General features: G+C 37.0%; 1 protein-coding gene across 2 annotated transcripts; it reads left to right on the top strand.

Moving 5' to 3' along the window:
* The first annotated feature begins 11,890 nt into the window (after nucleotides 1–11,890).
* ALDH5F1 (aldehyde dehydrogenase 5F1) lies at nucleotides 11,891–19,274 on the top strand. Of its 2 annotated transcripts, none has more exons than XM_088252770.1 (20): nucleotides 11,891–12,261; nucleotides 13,102–13,215; nucleotides 13,490–13,589; nucleotides 13,802–13,850; nucleotides 13,938–14,025; nucleotides 14,126–14,236; nucleotides 14,608–14,670; nucleotides 14,785–14,895; nucleotides 15,563–15,628; nucleotides 15,755–15,832; nucleotides 15,929–16,006; nucleotides 16,161–16,227; nucleotides 16,915–17,000; nucleotides 17,248–17,280; nucleotides 17,378–17,410; nucleotides 17,743–17,843; nucleotides 18,110–18,195; nucleotides 18,320–18,426; nucleotides 18,508–18,585; nucleotides 19,011–19,274. In XM_088252770.1, exons 1-20 carry the CDS (start codon nucleotides 12,169–12,171, stop codon nucleotides 19,047–19,049), a joined length of 1,581 nt encoding a protein of 526 aa, XP_088108896.1. In that variant the 5' UTR covers nucleotides 11,891–12,168; the 3' UTR covers nucleotides 19,050–19,274. The 2 variants fall into 2 exon arrangements, with proteins under 2 accessions (XP_088108896.1, XP_088108897.1); XM_088252771.1 differs by having other exon boundaries at nucleotides 12,223–12,362.
* The last annotated feature ends 2,271 nt before the right edge of the window (nucleotides 19,275–21,545 follow it).

The raw sequence follows: 21,545 nt of genomic DNA on the forward strand, positions 1-21,545 counted from the left end.
GAGAGGCTAACATGGTTGTTGACCAGTTAAAGGACACAGTTATAACAACTCTTATATTTGGTTTAGTCATTTCCATATGAATGTTCTTACTAGTAGGGGTGGGCATCAATCCGGCCGATCCGACCAAACCGGCCGAACCAAACCGTATTTTCCAGTTTGGTTTGGTTTTGACTTTAAAAAAGTCAACAGTTTTAAAATCCGAACCAAACCGGAGTGGTTTGGTTCAGCTTCAGTTTTAAATTTTGAAAAACTGTGCTAATCCGAACCGAACCGTGTAAATATTAATTAATTATATATATATATTAATTTACATGTGTCAATAGTTGAGTGGCTAAGTAGAAGTATTATTGTACACCCAGCCGCACTGAAGTGGACTTCAAACCACTTATTTTCGGACTTCATTCTCATTCAGAGATCTCATCCATCGCAGCCAAACCCTTCTTCCTTACACAGCCTCACACAACCCCCATTTGAACCTTAGAGAATCTGAGAAGCCACCATCGTCGCACACCCTTGCTAGGGCTTCTGGTGACTACGCTGTTGTTATCAGCCACAACCCTGATAACAATACCTCCAGGTATCTCTCTCTCCAATCGTTTTGTTTTCGTTTGATTAATTTCTTTGGTATTGCGGAAGTGTAATTATATTTTCTTTGATGAAATATAGCTTGTTTTTCAATAATGAAGCATGAAAGATGACATTTTTATTGAAAATCCCACTTGGGTATATTCATACTCACAGTCTGAGATTAAGGGACAGTAGCTGGTGTTTTGTTTCTTGGGTTTTGTTGATTTGGCTGGCATTTTGAGTTATGCTTGTGGTGGCTAGTCATAGTGGTGTGGATATGAATCAATGTAGTTGTAAGATCGGATTTTGAATTTTAGATGGATTGGGTCTCAACGTTTCATTTTAGATGAATCAATGTGCTTTTTCTGATGGAGATTATGATTGGTTTATGTTATTGTTCAGAAGATTGTTGAAATAAGGAAAAATAGAGGTTGAGAAAGTACTAGTCCAATGTGATCATTCGATTTTTGACATCTGTTACTGAATGTGCTTTTCAATTTATTTTGTCATTAACTAATATGTTTTCTTTCTCAACGTCTTTTACTTGGAAATGGTATACATTGACATCTGTTACTGAATGTGCTTTTCAATTTATTTTATAATTAACTTCTATGTTTTCTTTCTCAACGTCTTTTACTTGGAAATGGTATACATTGATGATTGTAAGGTTTTATGCTAAATATATCATTATGTATATTTCTTATATAGAAATGCGGAGATCAAATGCTAATGCACGTGTGCACATTTTCACTGATTGATGGATGAAGCTAACTCAATACCAACGAGGGATGAAGCTAACTCACACTCAATACCAATGATGGTGAGTTCTTCTAATTTATTTAATGTTCATGATGTGGTGCAATTTATTTAATATGATGATAGGGTTTAATTTGTCTGATTAATGTGCAATTTTTCTGATTAATGTGCAATTTATTTAATGTGCAATTTGTTTGATTATATAGATGGAGGTAAACCAGGGGGTGGAAGAAGGTTTTGCTTCTAATCAGCCACCACCTATGACTGAATCTACACCAGCGGTTGTGACCTCTCAAGAGCAGACTAGTGCAGCTGATCAACTTCCACCGTTACCTTCCCAAAAAAAGAGAAAACCGATTAGGAAACCAAGTGAGGTATGGAATCACTTTGAACAATATCAAACTGGTAATACTTCTGAACCTATTAGGGTTAGATGCAAGTATTGCAAAACTGCTGACTATAAATATGATCCAGCAACTTGTGGGACATCAAGTTTGAGAACTCATATTACCAATTTATGCAAAAAATACCCATATAGGGTGCCTGGTTCAAACCAAAAGGTCCTAACTTTTGCCAAGGACCAATCTGGAAGTATTACCGCTCTTGGGGCAGCGGGATTTAATAAGGAAGAATCTAGGAAAGCATGTCTTAGGATGGTTATTATTGATGAGTTGCCATTTAGTTTCGTAGATGGAGAAGGGTTTCGTCACTTTTGTAGCGTTGCATGCCCTAGGTTTATACCGCCATCTCGTAGAACACTTGCTAGAGATTTGCTTGCACTTTACTATGATGAAAAGCAGCTTTTGAAAGCAAAGTTAGCTGCACATAGAGTCTGTCTTACTACTGACACATGGACTTCTGTCCAAAATGTAAACTATATGGTTCTCACTGCACATTTCCTAGATGTTGATTGGATGTTGCATAAGCGTGTGTTGAATTTCTGTGTAATTCAAAATCACAAGGGTAGGACAATTGGCAGACTTATTGAGAAGTGTTTGATTGATTGGGGTATAGAGAGGGTACTTACAATTACCTTAGATAATGCATCTGCAAATGATAAAGCTGTATCTTATTTGCAAAGTAAGATGAAAGATTGGCCGAATGAAGGTTTGTTGTTAGATGGTGTCCATTTACATATGAGATGTTGTGCTCATATTGTAAATCTCATTGTAACCGATGGTTTGAAAGAGTTACATTTCTCTGTTAAGAGTATTCGTGATGCTGTCATGTATGTAAGATCTTCCCCCCAAAGATTAGAAACTTTTAAATCTTGCATTGAAAAAGATAAGATTGATTGTAAAGGCTTGGTTGTCTTGGATGTGCCAACTAGGTGGAATTCCACCTACATGATGTTAGAGGCTGTTTTGAAATTTAAAAAGGCTTTTAAAAGGTTGGAAGATGAGGATGGACATTTTAAAAGCTACTTTGGTAGAGGGAATATTCCACCAGTTGAGGAGGATTGGGCAAATGCTGTTGTCTTTGTCAAGTTTTTAAAAAGTTTTTATGACTTTACTTTGAGATGTAGTGCCACTTTGCATGCCACAGCCCATACTACTTTTCATGACTTATTTGCCATTGATTGTGAATTGGCTGAATTGAGTGTAGTAGGCAATCCTCTTCTATCTGATATGGCTCAAAATATGAAACTGAAATATGACAAGTATTGGGGATCACTTGATAGTGTGAACCAATTCTTGTTGATAGCTGTTGTGATTGATCCTAGGTATAAATTGGACAATTTATCAATGCATATTGCTGATTTGTATGTGGAAAATGATGCTTATGTGGCCGAGAAGACAGCTGGTGTGAGAGATCTTTTGTTTAAACTTTATGGGTTGTACGAAGCAGGTTTCGTTAGTAAACCGAATCAAAGTTTTAGTAGTTCTACTACATCCTCAAGTATTGGCAGCGTCATAGTGACTGATAGTTCTAGCTCCTCAAGCTTTGGAGGTGATAGGAAAAAGGCTATGAAGGAAAAGTGGAAAAAGAGACAAGAAGATAAAGAGGCAGTGGTTTTATCTCATGAGATAGATAGATATTTGTCGGATGCTGCAGAACAAGATATTGAACAGTTTGATATTTTAAATTGGTGGAGGGTAAATGCTTCTAAATATCCAGTTTTAGCGGCCATTGCAAGAGATGTGCTTGCAATTCCAGTCTCTACGGTTGCTTCAGAATCTACTTTTAGCACGGGAGGGAGAACAATTAACTCATTTCGTAGTTCCTTGAGTCCTACTATGGTTGAGGCTTTAATTTGTACACAAAATTGGTTGAAGTCCACTTCAATTTCTTTAAAAGTTGAGCCCACCATTGAGGAGATGGAGTTTTATGAAACCATTGAGTCAGGTATATCTATTTGTCTCAATTCATTGCTTATAATGTGTGAGTTTTATTGTGTTGAAGCTAAATATATCATTATGTATATTTCTTATATAGAAATGCGGAGATCAAATGCTAATGCGCCTGTGCACGTTTTCACTGATTGATTCTCTATTGATGCACAACCTTGCAGTTATGGTAATTTTCTTATTCATTTCTTATTTGGTTAATCTTGTATCCTAAAATTTGTGTTGATTGAAACTCTTTTATGTGCAGTATGGGGAACATGCTGGAAAACTGGAAACTGGAAACTGGAAATTGATGCTGAAAACTTGAAACTGGGCAGCCTTTCATTATGAACTAATTTTGGGCAGCTTTTCATTTCTTAGTTTTATCATGTATTCATTTCTTATGAACTTTAGAATGTTTGTTTTGATGGAAATTGTGAACTTAGATGCATGCTAGAAATTGGACAGCTTTTGATTAATGGAATATTGTTGTGTTAGTCTTTGATGGAATGGAATGATATAATGGCAAAATGTTAGCATTATAATGTAAGAGCAGGTTGAAAAATGCATGGTTTTGTGTTAGGCACAAACCGGCCGAACCAATCCGAACCAAACCGATTACAAGTGGTTTGGATTGGTTCGGTTTTCATTATGGTTTTAGGCTAATCCGAACCAAACCGGACCGTTATTTTCTTATTGGTTCAGCTGTGGTTTGAGAGTAAAACCGAACCAATCCAGACCGTGCCCACGCCTACTTACTAGAGTTTATTTTCACTTATATGGTATTCAGATCCAAAAGGGATCTAGCTTTTAATGTATTTCAGATTTCAAAATAGCTTCTTACTTGAGATCACTGATTTGTATGTCAAGACCCTTTTATATTAGGCTAGACCTCATCGACTTTGTTAAGTAAGTTTTGATTTCAATGATCCAATAATTATTAATTAAAAAAAAATTAAAATATAGGCACCTAATTACCATAAAAGCTACTAGTTACAATATCATAGTCCTCCAGAAACATGTTGATGTCAAAACATGATCAACTTCAATGGGATCGTTTAAAATGAGAAATTCAAATTTTAGTTGGTTGAGATAGACACTCCATAACAATCCTATTATAAGGTATTTTCTTAGAAAATGCTCTCAAATAACACTATTATTGTAGGTGATATTAGATCATACTTCTCTATCCTTTTGTTGTCTTTTGAGGTGTTATAGATCAAACTCTTGAGGTGCGAGCACTTCGTTTCTGTGTTGTCCTTGCTATTGATTAATTGTGTTTATGCTTGTTATTGAGGGTAGTATTTTGCATAATGATATATTATCGTTTGAGTTTTTCGTTCATTAACAATTTATTTTGAGTTGTAGGGATATAATTATATCATACATTACTTCCTTTGCATAAATGTAAATACCCTAACAATGTCCTAACAAATTCAACTACACATACCCGAACATATAACTTGGAATTTTGAGATTAAATGAGTTCAATGAAATCCATTTATGATCTCACAAACTGGAACATTAATTTTAAAATCTTTCACTGCACACTAACATATGAGAACTTAGAGATATAGTTAACTAATGTTGAGGCCCAAAAAATCATAGGACAGGCCCATGCATATTTTAAAGCCCAATCGTTATCATGCTATAAAAATGGCCTAGCTGATGCACACATGCCATGCCAAGCAAGGCTAAAATTTGGCACGTGGGGAGGTGGTGGTACGGGTTTACCACTTTCACATGCAAACTTGTAAGAATTACAAGGCTTCACAAGCCCAAGCCTACCAAGCCCGCTGCACTGTCAAGCATTATCTAACGTAAAGCCCAAGCCACCGCAATATAACATAGCCCAAGTGTAAGCACGCAATAACACGCGATGCCAAGCAACTCCCTTTTAGCGTCAAATTACGCAACAAGCTTAAGTGGGCCCAAGCCACATACGTGCCTGGGGCTTGCTGAGCGGGTTGCGGTGTGGATGGTTACAAGGATCCATGAGGCCCATTAAAGGTTTAAGAGAATGCAGGTTTTGGGCTGCTTGGGAGCCCCAAAATCCAAGCCCATTTTCTTGAGCCCACTAAATGGGTAAGCAGAGAGAAAGAAAAGCCCAGCACCAGCACGTTCTGTGCGACCGGTCGCCAGGACTGGGCGACCGGTCGCTTTTGCACAGAATCGAAATTCCAAAACAACACAGCTGCAGCGACCGGTCGCTTGCACCTTACGACCGGTCGCTGGTCTCGATTTCCAGCTTCTTCTAATCTGCTTCAAAACGACCGGTCGCTCATCCCTTGCGACCGGTCGCTTCCCCCAACACCTACCCATATGTGCAACACCTCTCCCATACGACACTAAACCAACCATACGACACCTAAACCTTATCCTCTCTCCCAAAAACCAACCACCCGGCACCTACATAGAATAAAGAAGCCTTGTCATCTCAATTGGGAGACAAGGGTGCATAGCCGGAATAGCATGCGCGACCACCTCGATGTCGGAGTAGCATGCGTGCATAGAGAAGTGAACTCCCAAAGCCTATAAAAGGGAGAGGAAACACAACCGGAAAGAGGGGAGAGGCATCCACTGCGGAGGACACAACAGGGAAACACCCAAAAACACTCGAGTTTTAGCCATTCCAAGCCCAGAAACAACAACCATTCTTGCTGCCATACTCTTGCTGCGTGCTCACCCAAAAACACTTCGAGCTTTAGCCATTCCAAACCCAGAAACAACAACCATTCTTGCTGCCATACTCTTGCTACGTGCTCACCCAAAAACACTTCAAGCTTTAGCCATTCCAAACCCAGAAACAATAACCATTTTGCTGCTGTACTCTAGCAAACTATGCTTTCATTTTGCTGCAGGACCCTTGTTTTGCTGCAGGACCTTTGGTTTGCTGCAGGACCTCTTGTTTTGCTGCAGGACCTTTGGTTTGCAGGACCTTTTGTTTTGCTGCAGGACCCTTGTTTTGCCGCAGGGCCTTTGTTCTGCTGTGTGGGCATTTTGCTGCCGTACTCTAGCAAATTAGCAAACCATTCTTTTGCTACCGTAACCTTCACTTTGCTGCCGTAACCTTTCTTTCGCTGCCGTGCTCTAGCCACACTAAACAACCCAGCAAACCATGCACTGCCGTGCTCTAGATAAACACACAAAACCCAGGCCTTAACCTCCCCATTCTCATTTTCTTCCATAATATCACCCTAAGCCTTGAACACCATCCAATCATTCCACAATACACTCCCATAACCATTCATTTCTCAAGCAAGTTACTCTCTCCTGCTAAACTTATGGATTCTTAGCTCCCACGCCACAAGCCTCTCATGCCAAGCTCAATATCTTAACTCATCAAAGGAAACTCTCATGCCAAGCCTATCTCTGTACAACCAAAACACATCATCCTCAACTCTTTCCAGAGAAGCCGTACACCATCCAGCAGTAGCGTACACCATCCAAAGCTGTTGTCCATCTGTTCCATGTATAACCTGAAGCCAGTCAAAAATATGGAGCTGCTGTAAGAATAACAGAGTACCCCATAGGGCTTGCTTTCCCTTCGGGATGCTTTGGGCCTAGTTCTCGCTAACTCAGAAACGGGGACTTGAAGGCTTCATTCAAGACTAGCGACCATCCGGCCCAGCTAAGCCTTCCGGCAGAAAAAGACCCCCACAACTAATACACATGCGTTGGTTAATGGGGTATAGTTCAGTTGAGCTTTTCCACTTTTATTTCATATATGTGGGCAGAGGTTCGAAACCCTATGCACTCAATGAATATTTGTGTAAACATTCCTCTCTCGATCGCTTGTATTAGAAAAGAAAACTAATACACATGTGTTGCATGTGGACAAAAGGTAGATTGATTATCTGATTGTGGAGAAATCTTAATATTCATATTGTAATCATATTTTCATATTCATTGTTATAAAGAAATATTTTCTTATCCCTTTTTTTTGGGTAAAAAATGTTTTCTTATTTTTAGAATACAAATTTTTCGACTAGTGTGGGCTTGTAATTAATTGTATTAAATAGTTGAATTAATTGTATTAAATAATTGACCGAGCTTAATAGTGTGGGCTTGTAATTAAGCAGAACATTAAAGTAATTGGTTATCTATGGAGCTTGAGTTAAGTTCTAATCCAATAGTCCTACCCATCATGGGTAGTTAGCAATTAACAAACAATTGAAGAAGAAGAAAAAAATTGTATCAAACAGTTGCAAATTTAGAATTGGCTGTCAAAGGTGGATGCATTGGGCAAAGCGTGCATTTGAGTTTGACGGTCAAGGAGACTTGTTCTCTCAATATATTTAATAGCCCGTTTAATAACTATTTCATTTTTTTTTTATTATTTTTTTATACTATAGTATAGAGAAAAAATGGGGAGAATGGAAGTGAGAATGAGATTAGAGATGAGATTGAGAGGGAAGATGAGAGGAGAGGATTTAAGGGAGGAGTAACAAAAGTGAAAACAAAAACTAAAAATTGAAATATATTTTAAATTGTTTTTACTTTTAAGATTTTGTTTTCTTATCCTCCCATCTCATCATCTCTCTCTCTCTCTCTCTCTCTCTCTCTCTCACTCTAATTTTCCTCTATATTCTAGCACAAAAAATTAAAACTAAAAACTAAAATTGAAATGATTATCAAACAGGCCCTAAGAAAGCCATTAGTTTATGGAAAACCCAATTGGGGACCTAATTTTCTTCTTATTAGTCTCACGTATCACCACCAATTCTCTCTCTTAGCCTTTCAATGCAACAAAGGGGGAGGTGGTCACTAGCCCTCCTTCCCTCCCCCCTGATACTCCTTTCAATTTCCAATTTCCATCTTCCTCTTCATTCCATCTCTTTTATCATCCTTTCTTTTTATTTTTAATTTCTCAGATCCCTTTAAATTCCTCCCTCCATATATGACTTCTTCAAGGACTCTATCTCCCTCTTGGATCTATCGACCCCCATGGGCTGCAACGACTAATCCTAAACACGATTTTTTCGTGTCCCTTTTGGAAGATGTGTAGAGCTCTTGCTCAGGTCCATTCTTAGGTTGTTACCACTTCCTTCCTTGCTTAGGATGTTGGTTTCTTTGGCTATGGGAAGTGTTTTATTGGGTTTGTTCTTGGATTGGCTGTTGTTTCCTTGGTGTTTTGGTGCTTTCGTTTTTGAAGGAGTTAATGAGTCTTTGATGGTTTGTTTATGAATTACGAGGGATTTTCATATTTGTAGTTTTTATATTTGTTTTGTGTGTTTTGGTGTGTTTGCAGTTTTTTCACTCATCATTAGTCATGGTGGCGATGTCTCGATTTTCGTAGAGGTAGCGGCAGTGGTACTTTGGCGTTTGGTGCTGTTTCAGCTTTTTGTTGGCTCTGGCTTTATGTCAGTTTTGGACTATGGCTTTATACATCACTTCCTTTGCATAAATGTAAATACCCTAACAACGTCCTAACAAATTCAACTACACTTACCCGAGCATATAACTTGGAATTTTGAGATTAAATGAGTCAATGAAATCCATTTATGAGCTCACAAACTGGAACATTAATTTTAAAATCTTTCACTGCACACTAACATATGAGAACTTAGAGATATAGTTAACTAATACACATGTGTTGGTTAGTGGGGTATAGTTTAGTTGCGCTTTTCCACTTTTATTTCATATATGGGGGCAGAGGTTCGAAACCCTATGCACTCAATGAATATTTGTGTAAACATTCCTCTCTCAATTGCTTGTACTAGAAAAGAAAACTAATACACATGTGTTGCATGTGGAACAAAGGTAGATTGATTATCAGATTGTGGAGAAATCTTAATATTCATATTGTAATCATATTTTCATATTCATTGTTATAAAGAAATATTTTCTTATCCCTTTTTTTTGGGTAAAAAATGTTTTCTTATTTTTAGAATACAAATTTTTCAACTAGTGTGGGCTTGTAATTAATTGTATTAAATAGTTGAATTAATTGTATTAAATAATTGATCGAGCTTAATAGTGTGGGCTTGTAATTAAGCAGGACATTAAAGTAATTGGTTATCTATGGAGCTTGAGTTAAGTTCTAATCCAATAGTCCTACCCACCATGGGTAGATAGCAATTAACAAACAATTGAAGAAGAAAAAAAATTGTATCAAACAGTTGCAAATTTAGAATTGGCTTTCAAAGGTGGATGCATTGGGCAACAACATGCATTTGAGTTTGACCGTCAAAGAGACTTGTTCTCTCAATATATTTAATAGCCCATTTAATAACTATTTCAATTTTAATTTTTAGTTTTTATTTTTTATACTATAGTATAGAGAAAAAATAGGGAGAATGGAAGTGAGAATGAGATTGGAGATGAGATTGAGAGGGAAGATGAGAAAAGAGGATGAAAGTGAGGAATAACAAAAGTGAAAACAAAAACTAAAAATTGAAATCTATTTTAAATTGTTTTTACTTTTAAGATTTTGTTTTCTCATCCCATCTCATCATCTCTCTCATCCTCACTCTAATTTTCCTCTATACTCTAGCACAAAAAATTAAAACTAAAAACTAAAAACTAAAAACTAAAATTGAAATGATTATCAAACAGGCCCTAAGAAAGCCATTAGTTTATGGAAAACCCAATTGGGAACCTAATTTTCTTCTTATTAGTTTCGCGTATCAGCACCAATTCTCTCTCTCTCTCTCTTAGCTTTTGAATGCAACAAAGGGGGAGGTGGTCACTAGCCCTCCTTCAACCCCCCAACCCCCCCCCCCCCCCCCCCCCCCCCCCCGAGATACTCCTTTCAATTTCCATTTTCCATTTTCCTCTTCATTCCATCTCTTTTATCATTCTTTCTTTTTATTTTTAATTTCTCATATCCCTTTAAATTCCTCCCTCCATATATGACTTCTTCAAGGACTCTATCTCCCTCTTGGATCTATCGACCCCCATGGGCTGCAACGACTAATCCAAAACACGATTTTTTTCGTGTCCCTTTTGGAAGATGTGTAGAGCTCTTGCTCAGGTGCTTGCACTGCCTCCTTCCATTCTTAGGTTGTTACCACTTCCTTCTTTGCTTAGGATGTTGGTTTCTTTGGCTATGGGAAGTGTTTTACTGGGTTTGTTCTTGGATTGGCTGTTGTTTCCTTGGTGTTTTGGTGGTTTCGTTTTTGAAGGAGTTAATGAGTCTTTGATGGTCTATTTATGTATTGCGAGGGATTTTCATATTTGTAGTTTTTGTATTTGTTTTGTGTGTTTTGGTGTGTTTGCAGTTTTTTCACTCATCATTTGTCATGGTGGCGATGTCTCAATTTTTGTGGAGGCTGCGGCAGTGGTACTTTGGCATTTGGTGCTGTTTTGCTTTTGGTTGGCTCTGGCTTTATTCTAGTTTTGGACTATGACTTTATGTCAGTTTTGGACTCTAGCTTTATGCTTGTTGTAGACTTTATGCCTGTTTGAGTTTTATTTATAGTGAGCTTTTATTATTGCATTTGTGTAGACTCATTTTTATAAGTTCCACTATCATGTAATTGGTATTATCTTTCTATTAATGAAACTTGATTCCGGCAAAAAAAAAAAAAAAATAGTGACTGGTTAGTGGCCCTCTTTGTGATATTACCATTAGAAACTTCGAAGGACCCAAAATTTTGTGCTATACTCACAGTAATTATAATTTTTTTTGGTATATTTCATAATATCCCAATTTTTTTTTTAGCAGCTATTATGAATTTTGGATAAGATTCACTTATTTTTATATGAAAAGATGATTAGGTCATCAATCTTGTCTACCTCATTGAAAATCTCGATTTTATTTTTATATAATCTTCATAAAATATGTATATATTGCCAAAAACTTTTAGTAACTTGTGTAGCTTCCTAATTTTAAAATGTTAGAATAAAACTAATAATATTTTACCTACTAGCTCTTAATTTAATGGTAATTTTCCTCATAATATTCTTTTGAAATATTACTTTGAAGTCACAAGTTCAACTCCCCTTAACTCCATTAATAAGAAAAACATAATAATCAATTAAACCAATATATTAGTCTAGTGGTAGTTCCTCGATTCATGACTATTATCCTCATTAATCGAAGGTGAAGGACTCGAACATGGGACTTAAGTCTAAGATTGAGAAGATAAATATCGCTAATCAAGAGTCAGTTGATATAACTTCACCAAATTCCAAGTAAGCAAACGTGTCATAAGGAATGGGCTTGTTGGGAAGCCAAAGATCCCAAATCATGCTTGTACCTTTAACAAGTTTGAAACAAAAGATTTGCCAAATTAAGGAAAAAAGTGATGAAGGCGCTCAATCCAGAAAAGGATTGGGCTTGCCGGGGAGCCAAACACCCCCAAATGATGACTCTATAATAATAAAAAGCAGAGAGAGAGCAGAGAGGGTGCCACAATTGTCAAAAATTGTTGTCACAGAGAAGCAGCGTGGAGCTTCTTCAGTGTGAAGTAGTGAGCTTCAACTTCAACGATTACAAAAGAAACCAGACTAGTGAGCTTCGTAGAAGCACTAGAAGCATAAAAAGACGATAAATTTGAATCTGATTTCTGACATGACCTTCAGAGCGTCACGCATGTCAGCTCGATCCTTTAAGCTTTTCACACATTTGCCTTCCATGCAAGCCCCTCCTCTCCTCTCTCGCCAGGTAACCCCCCATCCGTTTGTGATTTGTCTCTGTATATGTGTATTTATATCGCCCAAGAGCTCAAAGAGCCTCAAATTTCAGTTCTGTAGCAGTAAGCAGTTGTAAGTATTGGCCTCTCTCTCTCTCTCTCTCTCTCTCTCTGTGTATGTGAAGATATGATCATGAATGAATATGTATATGCTTGGTTTGATTGTAAATGTTGATGAAAAGATGAAGTTTTGAATTTGAGGTGGTTGATTGATAATCAAGAGTCAATGTTGCACAAGAAATATGGTTCTGTTTGTTGAATTTCTGAATTTCATTCAAAATAGTCATGAGTTTTAGTTTTAAAGCCTGCCTTAGATTGTTTTGTTTGTTATCGAGATGGGTCTGTGCGATATTGGGTTTGATTGAATATGGTTGTTGCTAATGTTTGGGATGTTGAAGGAGCTTTCCAGTTTATATTGGAACCACAAAATGCTAATATGCGTCCCTTGCATTTTCGACTGTGTGCTCAGACATGCATAGATATATAAAAATCAGTGCATAGAAATATCAATAGAAGGACTGATGCATACATGGTGATATCAAATGTTGTTATAGTCCTGACATGGGCAGAGGTTTAATATCTAATTTTTTTTTTCTCCATTCCTTCAAAATTTTGTATATAAAAGCATGTTGCAAATGAGATTGCTTTTTCTACTCTAGTACTTTTGTTTAATTAGGTTTGGGGTTCTGTTCTTAATACTCAATAATGGTACATGTTGAACTTGTGTTATTCTACAATTTATTTGTAGAATTTTCTATCTTAAAGTAGTATTTATCAATATGTTAATGTTTGAATGGGGGATTCTTTGACAGATTAGCATGGATGTAAAAAGTTTTGCTTCTCGGCTTAGTAGTTCTGGCCTATTACGTAGCCAGGGCCTTATCGGAGGGAAATGGTCTGATGCATATGATGGGAAAACCATACAGGTATGAGCTAGGAACCTCTTCGTTTCCTCTGATACCTATGCCTTTGGATGATCTTTACATTAAATCTATAAATGTCATCTGGTTCTGAACATTGCTGGTTTCACGCCTCATTTTCTTTTGATTACATGTTGTTTGTTTGAGATAGGAGCACCTACTTATGACCATACTTAATTAAATATTAGTTCTGTTGGGTCCACCTACCAACCTTCACACTGCATCTTTCGTTCCTCTCCTCGATGTTTTCAGAAATCACTTCTATTTCATATCATGGCAGGTTCACAATCCAGCAACTGGCGAAGTAATAACAACTGTCCCATGCATGGGTCAAAAGGAGACAAATGATGCAATATCTTCAGCCTATGGTGCATTTAATTGTATGGGAACTGATCCACGTTGTGAATTTGTGATTACGTTAGACAGTTGAAGAAATTTATCTACTGCATTTAGCATACTTCCATAAACTGAGCCAATCGTGCTTATGCGTTTATTATCTTGCAAATGTAGATGACATCTGTTTAACATAGCCTAAGGTTGTAAAAAATTCTTTTACTAATTTAAGTATCTGAACTTATTATCCTGTGTATAGCTTGGAGCAAGCTCACTGCTGCTGAAAGGAGCAAATGTCTAAGGAAATGGTATAATTGCTGTCCTGTGATTCTATATCTGGTTTTGTAAAAAATTTCATTTGTTCTTGATATTTATATTCCTTCCCATCTTTCAAGGTATGATCTACTAATTTCCCACAAAGAAGAGCTTGGACAACTCATTACCTTGGAGCAAGGGAAACCTCTAAAAGAAGCCATTGGCGAGGTATCCTATTTCAGACTTCTGTTTAAGGGATTTAAGCAATTAGCTGTAGCTTTGCATCTTACTTTCATCATGTGATTCAAATTTCAAACTCATATTACAGGTGAGTTACGGGGCCGGGTTTATTGAGTTGTATGCTGAGGAGGCAAAACGTGTATATGGTGATATCATACCACCAACTCTTTCTGATCGACGGTTGTTTGTTTTGAAGCAGGTGAACTTTGAATTTTGTATGGCCTATATAATTACTCCAAATGACAACTAGTTCATCCGGTAGCCAAATGTTGAGAATATATTTTTGAGGAGTTTGTCAAATAAATCTGAAAGAAAAAAAAAATAAAAAAGGAAAAGCACGAAGGTACATTTCCATTGATGCCAAATTTGCTGGCCGAATATACAAGTACAATAGTACAAAACTCTTCAATATCCCTCTAATGCGCAACTGCAGGGTTTCTAAGTGCTACAATGAATCTTTAGCATAAAAATACAAAAAATGATATTTGGCCTTCTTTTGGGGTGGAGGGCAGGGCGCTGGATTTACTTCTGTTTCTATTCTTTGATCTCTTATTAAATTTTCTTTTGCAGCCTGTTGGTGTTGTTGGTGCAGTTACTCCCTGGAACTTCCCGTTGGCTATGATTACCCGCAAGGTATTTTTATGATATTTTAATGGTGCAGAATTTGTTAAGTAGAAGAACTCTGACCTTTTTATCTCATGATTGTCATTCACAAAATCTCCTGTTTCTGCTCCACACTTGTTTCAGGTTGGTCCTGCTCTTGCATGTGGCTGTACAGTGGTCATAAAACCCTCTGAACTTACACCCCTCACAGCTTTAGCAGCAGCTGAGCTGTCCCTTCAAGCTGGAATACCACCGGTAATATTTCTTATATGTTTGCGCACACACACAAGCACACTTCTTATTTAGTATAATGCACGTTGTTTTTCATTTGGCCTTGCAGTTGTGGATAATATTATTACTCTCTAGGTTGACATATAATATAGCTTGTCATATGTCAGCTCTGTGCTGGAAATGAATGTCTTAATTTATTGCTTAGTGCTACAAGTATTTGTGTGCTGGTGATAAGTGTTGTATGAATGGTGCATGTAACAAATGTCTGCGCTGTTTGCTTTAGAATTGGAGATATAACAAATTTGAGAATGTAAATGTACTTATAAAGCTTTAAGTGTTCATGCTTTGATAATATAATACAAATTCGTAAAGACTTTTGCCATCATGGCCAGAAAGTGTGCTTTTTTTTCTTCACTCTTCTAAAGATAATGAATAGTTGGGACCAAATATCCTTTTGCAGATTCAATCATCAATTGCTTTATAGTTTTCTATTTCACGATGTTGAATATTGACCATTTTTCTTCTTAGAAAGAACAATCCTGATGCACAAGGTGACATGTCATGTAATAGCTACTTGCTGATTTTACATATTCTCTAAAGAGCATTGCATTCCTAAACTTTTTGTTGCTTCAGTCATCACAACTTTTACTGCCTCATCTGTTTCTAATGGTGTTTACCATTTCTGATATAGGGTGTGGTGAACGTGGTTATGGGAAATGCTTCAGCAATTGGGGATGCTTTACTTGCAAGTTCGCAGGTTTTATAATTCATACATAATGTGGTCCTTTCTCCATGGGACACCATAATTCAATTTTCTTTTGGAGTTATATAGCTATAGAAAATATAAAACATTAACCATTCTTGATTGATATAACTTATTCAGGTAAGAAAGATCACTTTCACAGGCTCAACAGCAGTTGGAAAGAAGCTGATGGCTGGTGCAGCTGCGACTGTCAAAAAGGTAAATATATAGGCTAAATGATAAGTGTATATGCTAAATAGTGAGGTTTGAGGAATCATCATGTGGTTAATTGCTATTGTTTCTTGATTATGTTAGGTATCTCTTGAGCTTGGTGGCAATGCACCCTGCATAGTCTTTGACGATGCAGACCTGGATGTGGCGGTAAAAGGAACTGTAAGTAAAACTGTTGCTTTCATATTAGATATGTTCTTAATTATTTGACTATTGCACCTTGTTTAATAATTTCTGTTTGATAGTTGAATTCAAAGAATCTTTTCTTCTGTTACATTCATTGGCTGAACCATCAAGTGTGCAATTTGTTTTGTAGCTTGCAGCAAAGTTTCGTAATACTGGACAGACATGTGTTTGTGCAAATAGGATTCTTGTACAAGAAGGTATGATTGAAACACATTCAATTAATAAGTTATTGCCATTCAGTCTGTATTAATATCTAGTTAAGATAATGCTCCCTGGTGTAGAGATGCTGAGACTACACGTTGATGTATCCTTCCATTAACATTGGAATCTTTTGTGGCTGTTTGCTCATTAAGCAGCAGTTACTTTCCAGTGGCAAGTATAAGATTTCATAAAATTCCTTGTTACAAGAATCCTTTAAACACCAAATTTTGTGAATTGGAAGGATATCCTGTATTTTTTCAAGGACTTCAGATGGTAAACAATCATTATCGCCAATAAATTAGACAATGAGACATGGCTCAATGATTTTCTGTATATATATATTAAAGAGCTATAATATGCAATAACTAAGAGGGAATATTAATTTTTCTGAAGTAATGGTGCATGGGGATAGTGAAGTCGTTGATTTTTTAAATTAAAGATTTTTGTCAGTAAGAATTGTTTTCCAAGAGCTCCAACCTTTCCTATTGATATACTAGCCTTTTTTGTCATATCGAAAAATAAGATTATGTATGCAGACTGGAGTGGGTAGCTTTGACGTTCGTGCTAGATTCTGATTATATTACTTAAGGCTCTCATCTGATTTTGGTTTCTTGCTCAGTTTCTTATGCATTAAGATTTCAAAGGGATAATGCTGATTTCTAAGTAGATTGTTATTTGTTCAGGTATCTATGATAAATTTAGGGATGCTTTTGCGAAAGCTGTCCAGAATATGCAGGTTGGGAATGGCTTTAGTGAAGGTGTGGCCCAGGTAGTCTCATTCATGCATTTGCTATCATTTATTTTTAGGTGGTTTTTGGTTTCCAGGGAATACGCTTGGAGTCACCCCTATATAGCCATAAATTACATCGTATAGGTTGACTATTGATATTTTCTATATTATCTGACCTGAAAATGATAATCTGAAGACAAAGCCTTCCCCTGGATAATAAAATTCAACCAGAAGTTACTCAAGCTTTAAAATCATAGTCTAACGTATTGTTTTCATTTCATTGCAGGGTCCACTAATCAATGAAGCAGCAGTACAAAAGGTTTGCTTTTCTATTCAAATATGTAATTCCATTATGTCTGTGCTCCCCCCTTCATTTTACTGATATCTGTATGTCACTTTGGGAATTCACATCACAGGTTGAATCATTTATTCAAGATGCTATATCAAAGGTTGGTTTTCTGCATTTTCTATTGATTCAGTTGCTATGTAGGTGTTGTCATAAGAATATTTAACTTGACCTTGAAGAACAAATGTAGAAGTTTGACTTTGTTGCTATATTCCAGTTGATTGGAACTAAGATATGTTGGATCAAACTATATCTGCCTTTTGATCTTCCTCATTGCTGTTATGTTACTTTTCCACAGATTTCTACAGTTTCCCATTTATTCAACATTACTTGAGCTTGAGGGCATAAAATGAATGAACCTTTTCTTTGAAACTATTATTATTATTTTAATGAGAAACAATGACCTTCGATTCTTTAATAATTAATCTTTTGAAGGGAGCAAAAGTTGTTCTTGGGGCCAAAAGGCATAGCCTTGGAATGACCTTTTATGAGCCTACAGTTCTCAGTGATGTCAAGAATGATATGCTAATAGCAAGGTAAACACTTAGATAAAATTTTGCTTTATTTTAGACATATTTAAATGACATAACCAAATTGTTGGTTGATTTGATTATTTGAATTAATGAACCGTGACACTCATTATTGTGGGTGACATGATCACAAGGATGGTTAGCTTGTACTTATTACTTTCTTTATGACTTCTTTTGGGTCTGCAAAATTTTGCCTAGTGATCAACAACTTTTGCCTCCTGTCCCGTTGAGTAGATTATTACCTGTGCACTGAAAACATTGTCTTGGCTCAGAGAGGAAGTATTTGGGCCTGTCGCACCCCTTTTGCGTTTCAAAACTGAGGATGAGGCTATCCAAATTGCTAATGACACCACTGCAGGTTCTTTTTGGAGCATCCGTTCATATTTTGATACGTCCATTATGACCTTAAGGAAAATGGTGATATTTCCATTTAAAATTCTGTTTTGCTACTCATCAGCAAATTCTCCTGCATGCATATACAGGGTTAGCTTCTTACATATTTACAAATAATGTTCAACGTTCGTGGCGTGTCTCTGAAGCTCTTGAATATGGACTTGTCGGTGTCAATGAAGGCTTAATTTCAACAGAGGTGGGTCCCACACTGCATCCACCAGCAGTTTCATTTTTAAATAACATATTGGTGTATTCATGATTATCCGTATGAATGAAGGTGGCTCCCTTTGGAGGTGTCAAACAGTCTGGTCTTGGAAGGGAAGGTTCCAAGTATGGGATGGATGAATATTTGGAAGTAAGTGTACCAGAGATCCCTTTTACTATGCTTAACAAAAGAAACCCAAATGGCATGCATCAGTAGTTCAAATGTTGTAAAATGGCCATTATCACTTGTTTACTCTGAATGTTTTGTCAATTTAGAAAGGAAACAAAAACAAAGAATCTAATACAATCTAGAAAATATGATGTCGGCATGGATATGCACGTTTACACAAATGCACTTGCATGTGTGCAGCTAGAAATCTATATACTTATGCTGGTCTGTATACGCTTTTTCCTTCACTTAGTCATTTCTTTGATCCTGAATTAATAAAAAAAATTGTGTGCTATTCCTGCCATATTGTTTCAGAAGTCGAAAATTCTATCTTGTAGACAAGTTACATAGGCTTACTTCTTAGTTCTACACGTAATATTAAGGCAATTCTAAATACTGTGTTGCAGGTTAAATACGTTTGCCTGGGGAATATGAGCGGTAACTGATGTGCTTAGTTTCTTGCTGGATCCTTGCCAAGCTTAAAACGAAAGTTGGAAATATCTGATGCATCTTTTGCTTCAAAAATGAAAAATGTGTTGTATTGGAAAAAAAATAAGTGTTTAGTTTTGAGGTAGTTCTGCGAGAACAGAAAAATAAGTCTATTTTGTATTAAGTTTTGATGTAATTTTGCCGAACAGAAATAAAATTTAGTTTTGATCTTTCTATTATAATTGTTCCTCTTTGTTATAAAAATAAAATAATTAGAGTAAGGAATTACCACTGAAAATTGATAGTGGAATTAAATCTTTTCTTGTGGTGTTTGCACAGTTGAAATTCCTCTCAAATAGAAACTCACTCACTAATACTTAAATTTCTCTCTCCTTTTCTTTCTTCTCTCTTCTGATGGTGTGTATGTTACAAATGAATGAGCAAGCCTATTTATAGGCGCTTCTGAAGTTTTCTCGTGAGTGTACAGTGCAAATCTTCTGCCTCAATTTCAAACCATCGCTTTCATCCGTGAGTGTACAGTGAAATCTTTGCCATATTTTCAAACTTCATAATTTCAATGTGGGCTCCACTTCCATTATTTATAACACTCCCCCTTGGAGACCACATGTCCCTTCATTAGTTGCCTCATTAAAACCTTGCCTGGAAAAACCCAGTGGGAAAAAACCGAAGCGAAGGAAAAAGAGTACAACCTTACTCGGGACATTAGAGTAATGTGGAGTGCGCATATGTTGCCTCGTTAAAACCTTGCTAGGAAAAACCCAGTGGGAAAAACCCTAGTCGAAGGAAAAAGAGTACAACGCGCTTATGTCCTGTGTTAGAGGACTCTTGAATGCTCCCCCTGATTTTGCATGCTCCAACTTGATTGTTTGCAGAGTTGTCGTAATCCGATGCCATGTACTAGCTTCTGGAATGTGCACTTGGGTAAAGACTTGGTGAAGAGATCTGCCAAGTTATCGCTTGAACGGATTTGTCTGACTTTGATTTCTTGATTCTTCTGAAGCTCATGCGTGTAGAAAAACTTTGGTGATATGTGCTTGGTCCGGTCACCCTTGATGTACCCTTCTGTGATTTGAGCAATACAAGCTGCATTGTCTTCATTTAGAATGGTTGGAGTGTCCGTTGCTGAGGGCAAAGCACAGGTGCTTCGAATGTAATGAATCATTGATCTTAACCAAACGCATTCACGACTGGCTTCATGGAGGGCAAGTATTTCTGAGTGATTGGAAGATGTGGCTACCAACGTTTGCTTTGTTGAGCGCCATGAGATTGCAGTTCCTCCACATGTAAATACATACCCAGTTTGTGAGCGTCCTTGATGTGGATCAGAGAGATATCCTGCATCAGCATACCCAACAATACTCGGGGCATTGGTCAATTCACTGGAATAGAATAAGCCCATGTCGGTCGTTCCACGAAGATATCGTAGAATATGTTTAACACCGGTCCAATGTCGACTGGTTGGAGCAGAGCTGTATCTTGCTAACAAATTTACTAAAAATGCTATGTCAGGTCTGGTACATTGTGCTAAATACATTAAAGCACCTATTGCACTAAGATATGGTACTTCTGAACCAAGTACCATTTCATCATCCCCTTTTGGACGATATGGATCTTTCTTAGTGTCGAGCGACCGAACGATCATCGGAGTGCTAAGTGGATGGGCTTTATCCATGCCAAACATCTTTAATACTTTTTCAGTATAATTTGATTGATGCACCAAAATTCCATCAGCACTGTGCTCAATCTGTAGGCTAAGACAATATTTTGTCTTTCCAAGATCTTTCATCTCAAATTCGCGTTTGAGATAATCAGCAGTCTTTTGGAGCTCTTTAGGAGTTCCAATTAGATTCATATCATCAACATAGACTGCCACTATTGCAAATCCAGACTCTGATTTTTTAATAAACACACATGGGCAGACAGGATCATTTGTGTATCCTTCCTTCAGTAAATACTTGCTGAGACGATTATACCACATTCGCCCAGATTGTTTTAACCCATATAATGATCTTCTCAATTTGATTGAGAACATGGCCCGTGGTTTATTACTGGCTGCATCGGGCAGCTTAAGTCCTTCTGGGACTTTCATGTATATGTCTGTATCCAACTCTCCATACAGATATGCGGTAATGACATCCATAAGTCTCATTTCAAGTTTTTCTGAAACCGCTAAGCTTATCAAGTAACGGAACGTAATTGCGTCCATTACTAGGGAGTATGTTTCCACATAATCAATTCCAGGCCTTTGTGAAAAACCTTGCGCAACAAGTCGTGCTTTATACCTTGCAATCTCATTGTTCTCATTGCGCTTTCTTGTAAATACCCACTTGTAACCTACAGGGTTCACATTAAGTGGGGTTGGAACAATAGGTCCAAAAACACTCATTTTTTCCAAAGAGTCTAATTCTGCCTGGATTGCATCTTTCCATTTAGACCAATCCTGTCTCTGTGTGCATTCATCAATGGAGCAAGGCTCAACATCATCAACTTTT

Source organism: Prunus avium, chromosome 4 (assembly GCF_965620075.1).
Source record: "Prunus avium chromosome 4, drPruAviu1.hap1.1, whole genome shotgun sequence".
NCBI classification, from domain to species: Eukaryota; Viridiplantae; Streptophyta; class Magnoliopsida; order Rosales; family Rosaceae; genus Prunus; species Prunus avium.

Bases quoted from the DNA above. Each gene is read 5' to 3' on its own strand.
- ALDH5F1 (XM_088252770.1), top strand. From the start codon at position 12,169: ATGACCTTCAGAGCGTCACGCATGTCAGCTCGATCCTTTAAGCTTTTC. The intron at 17,001-17,247 runs GTAGTCTCATTC...ATTTCATTGCAG, and splicing joins TTAGTGAAGGTGTGGCCCAG to GGTCCACTAATCAATGAAGC. The intron at 18,427-18,507 runs GTGGGTCCCACA...GTATGAATGAAG, and splicing joins AAGGCTTAATTTCAACAGAG to GTGGCTCCCTTTGGAGGTGT.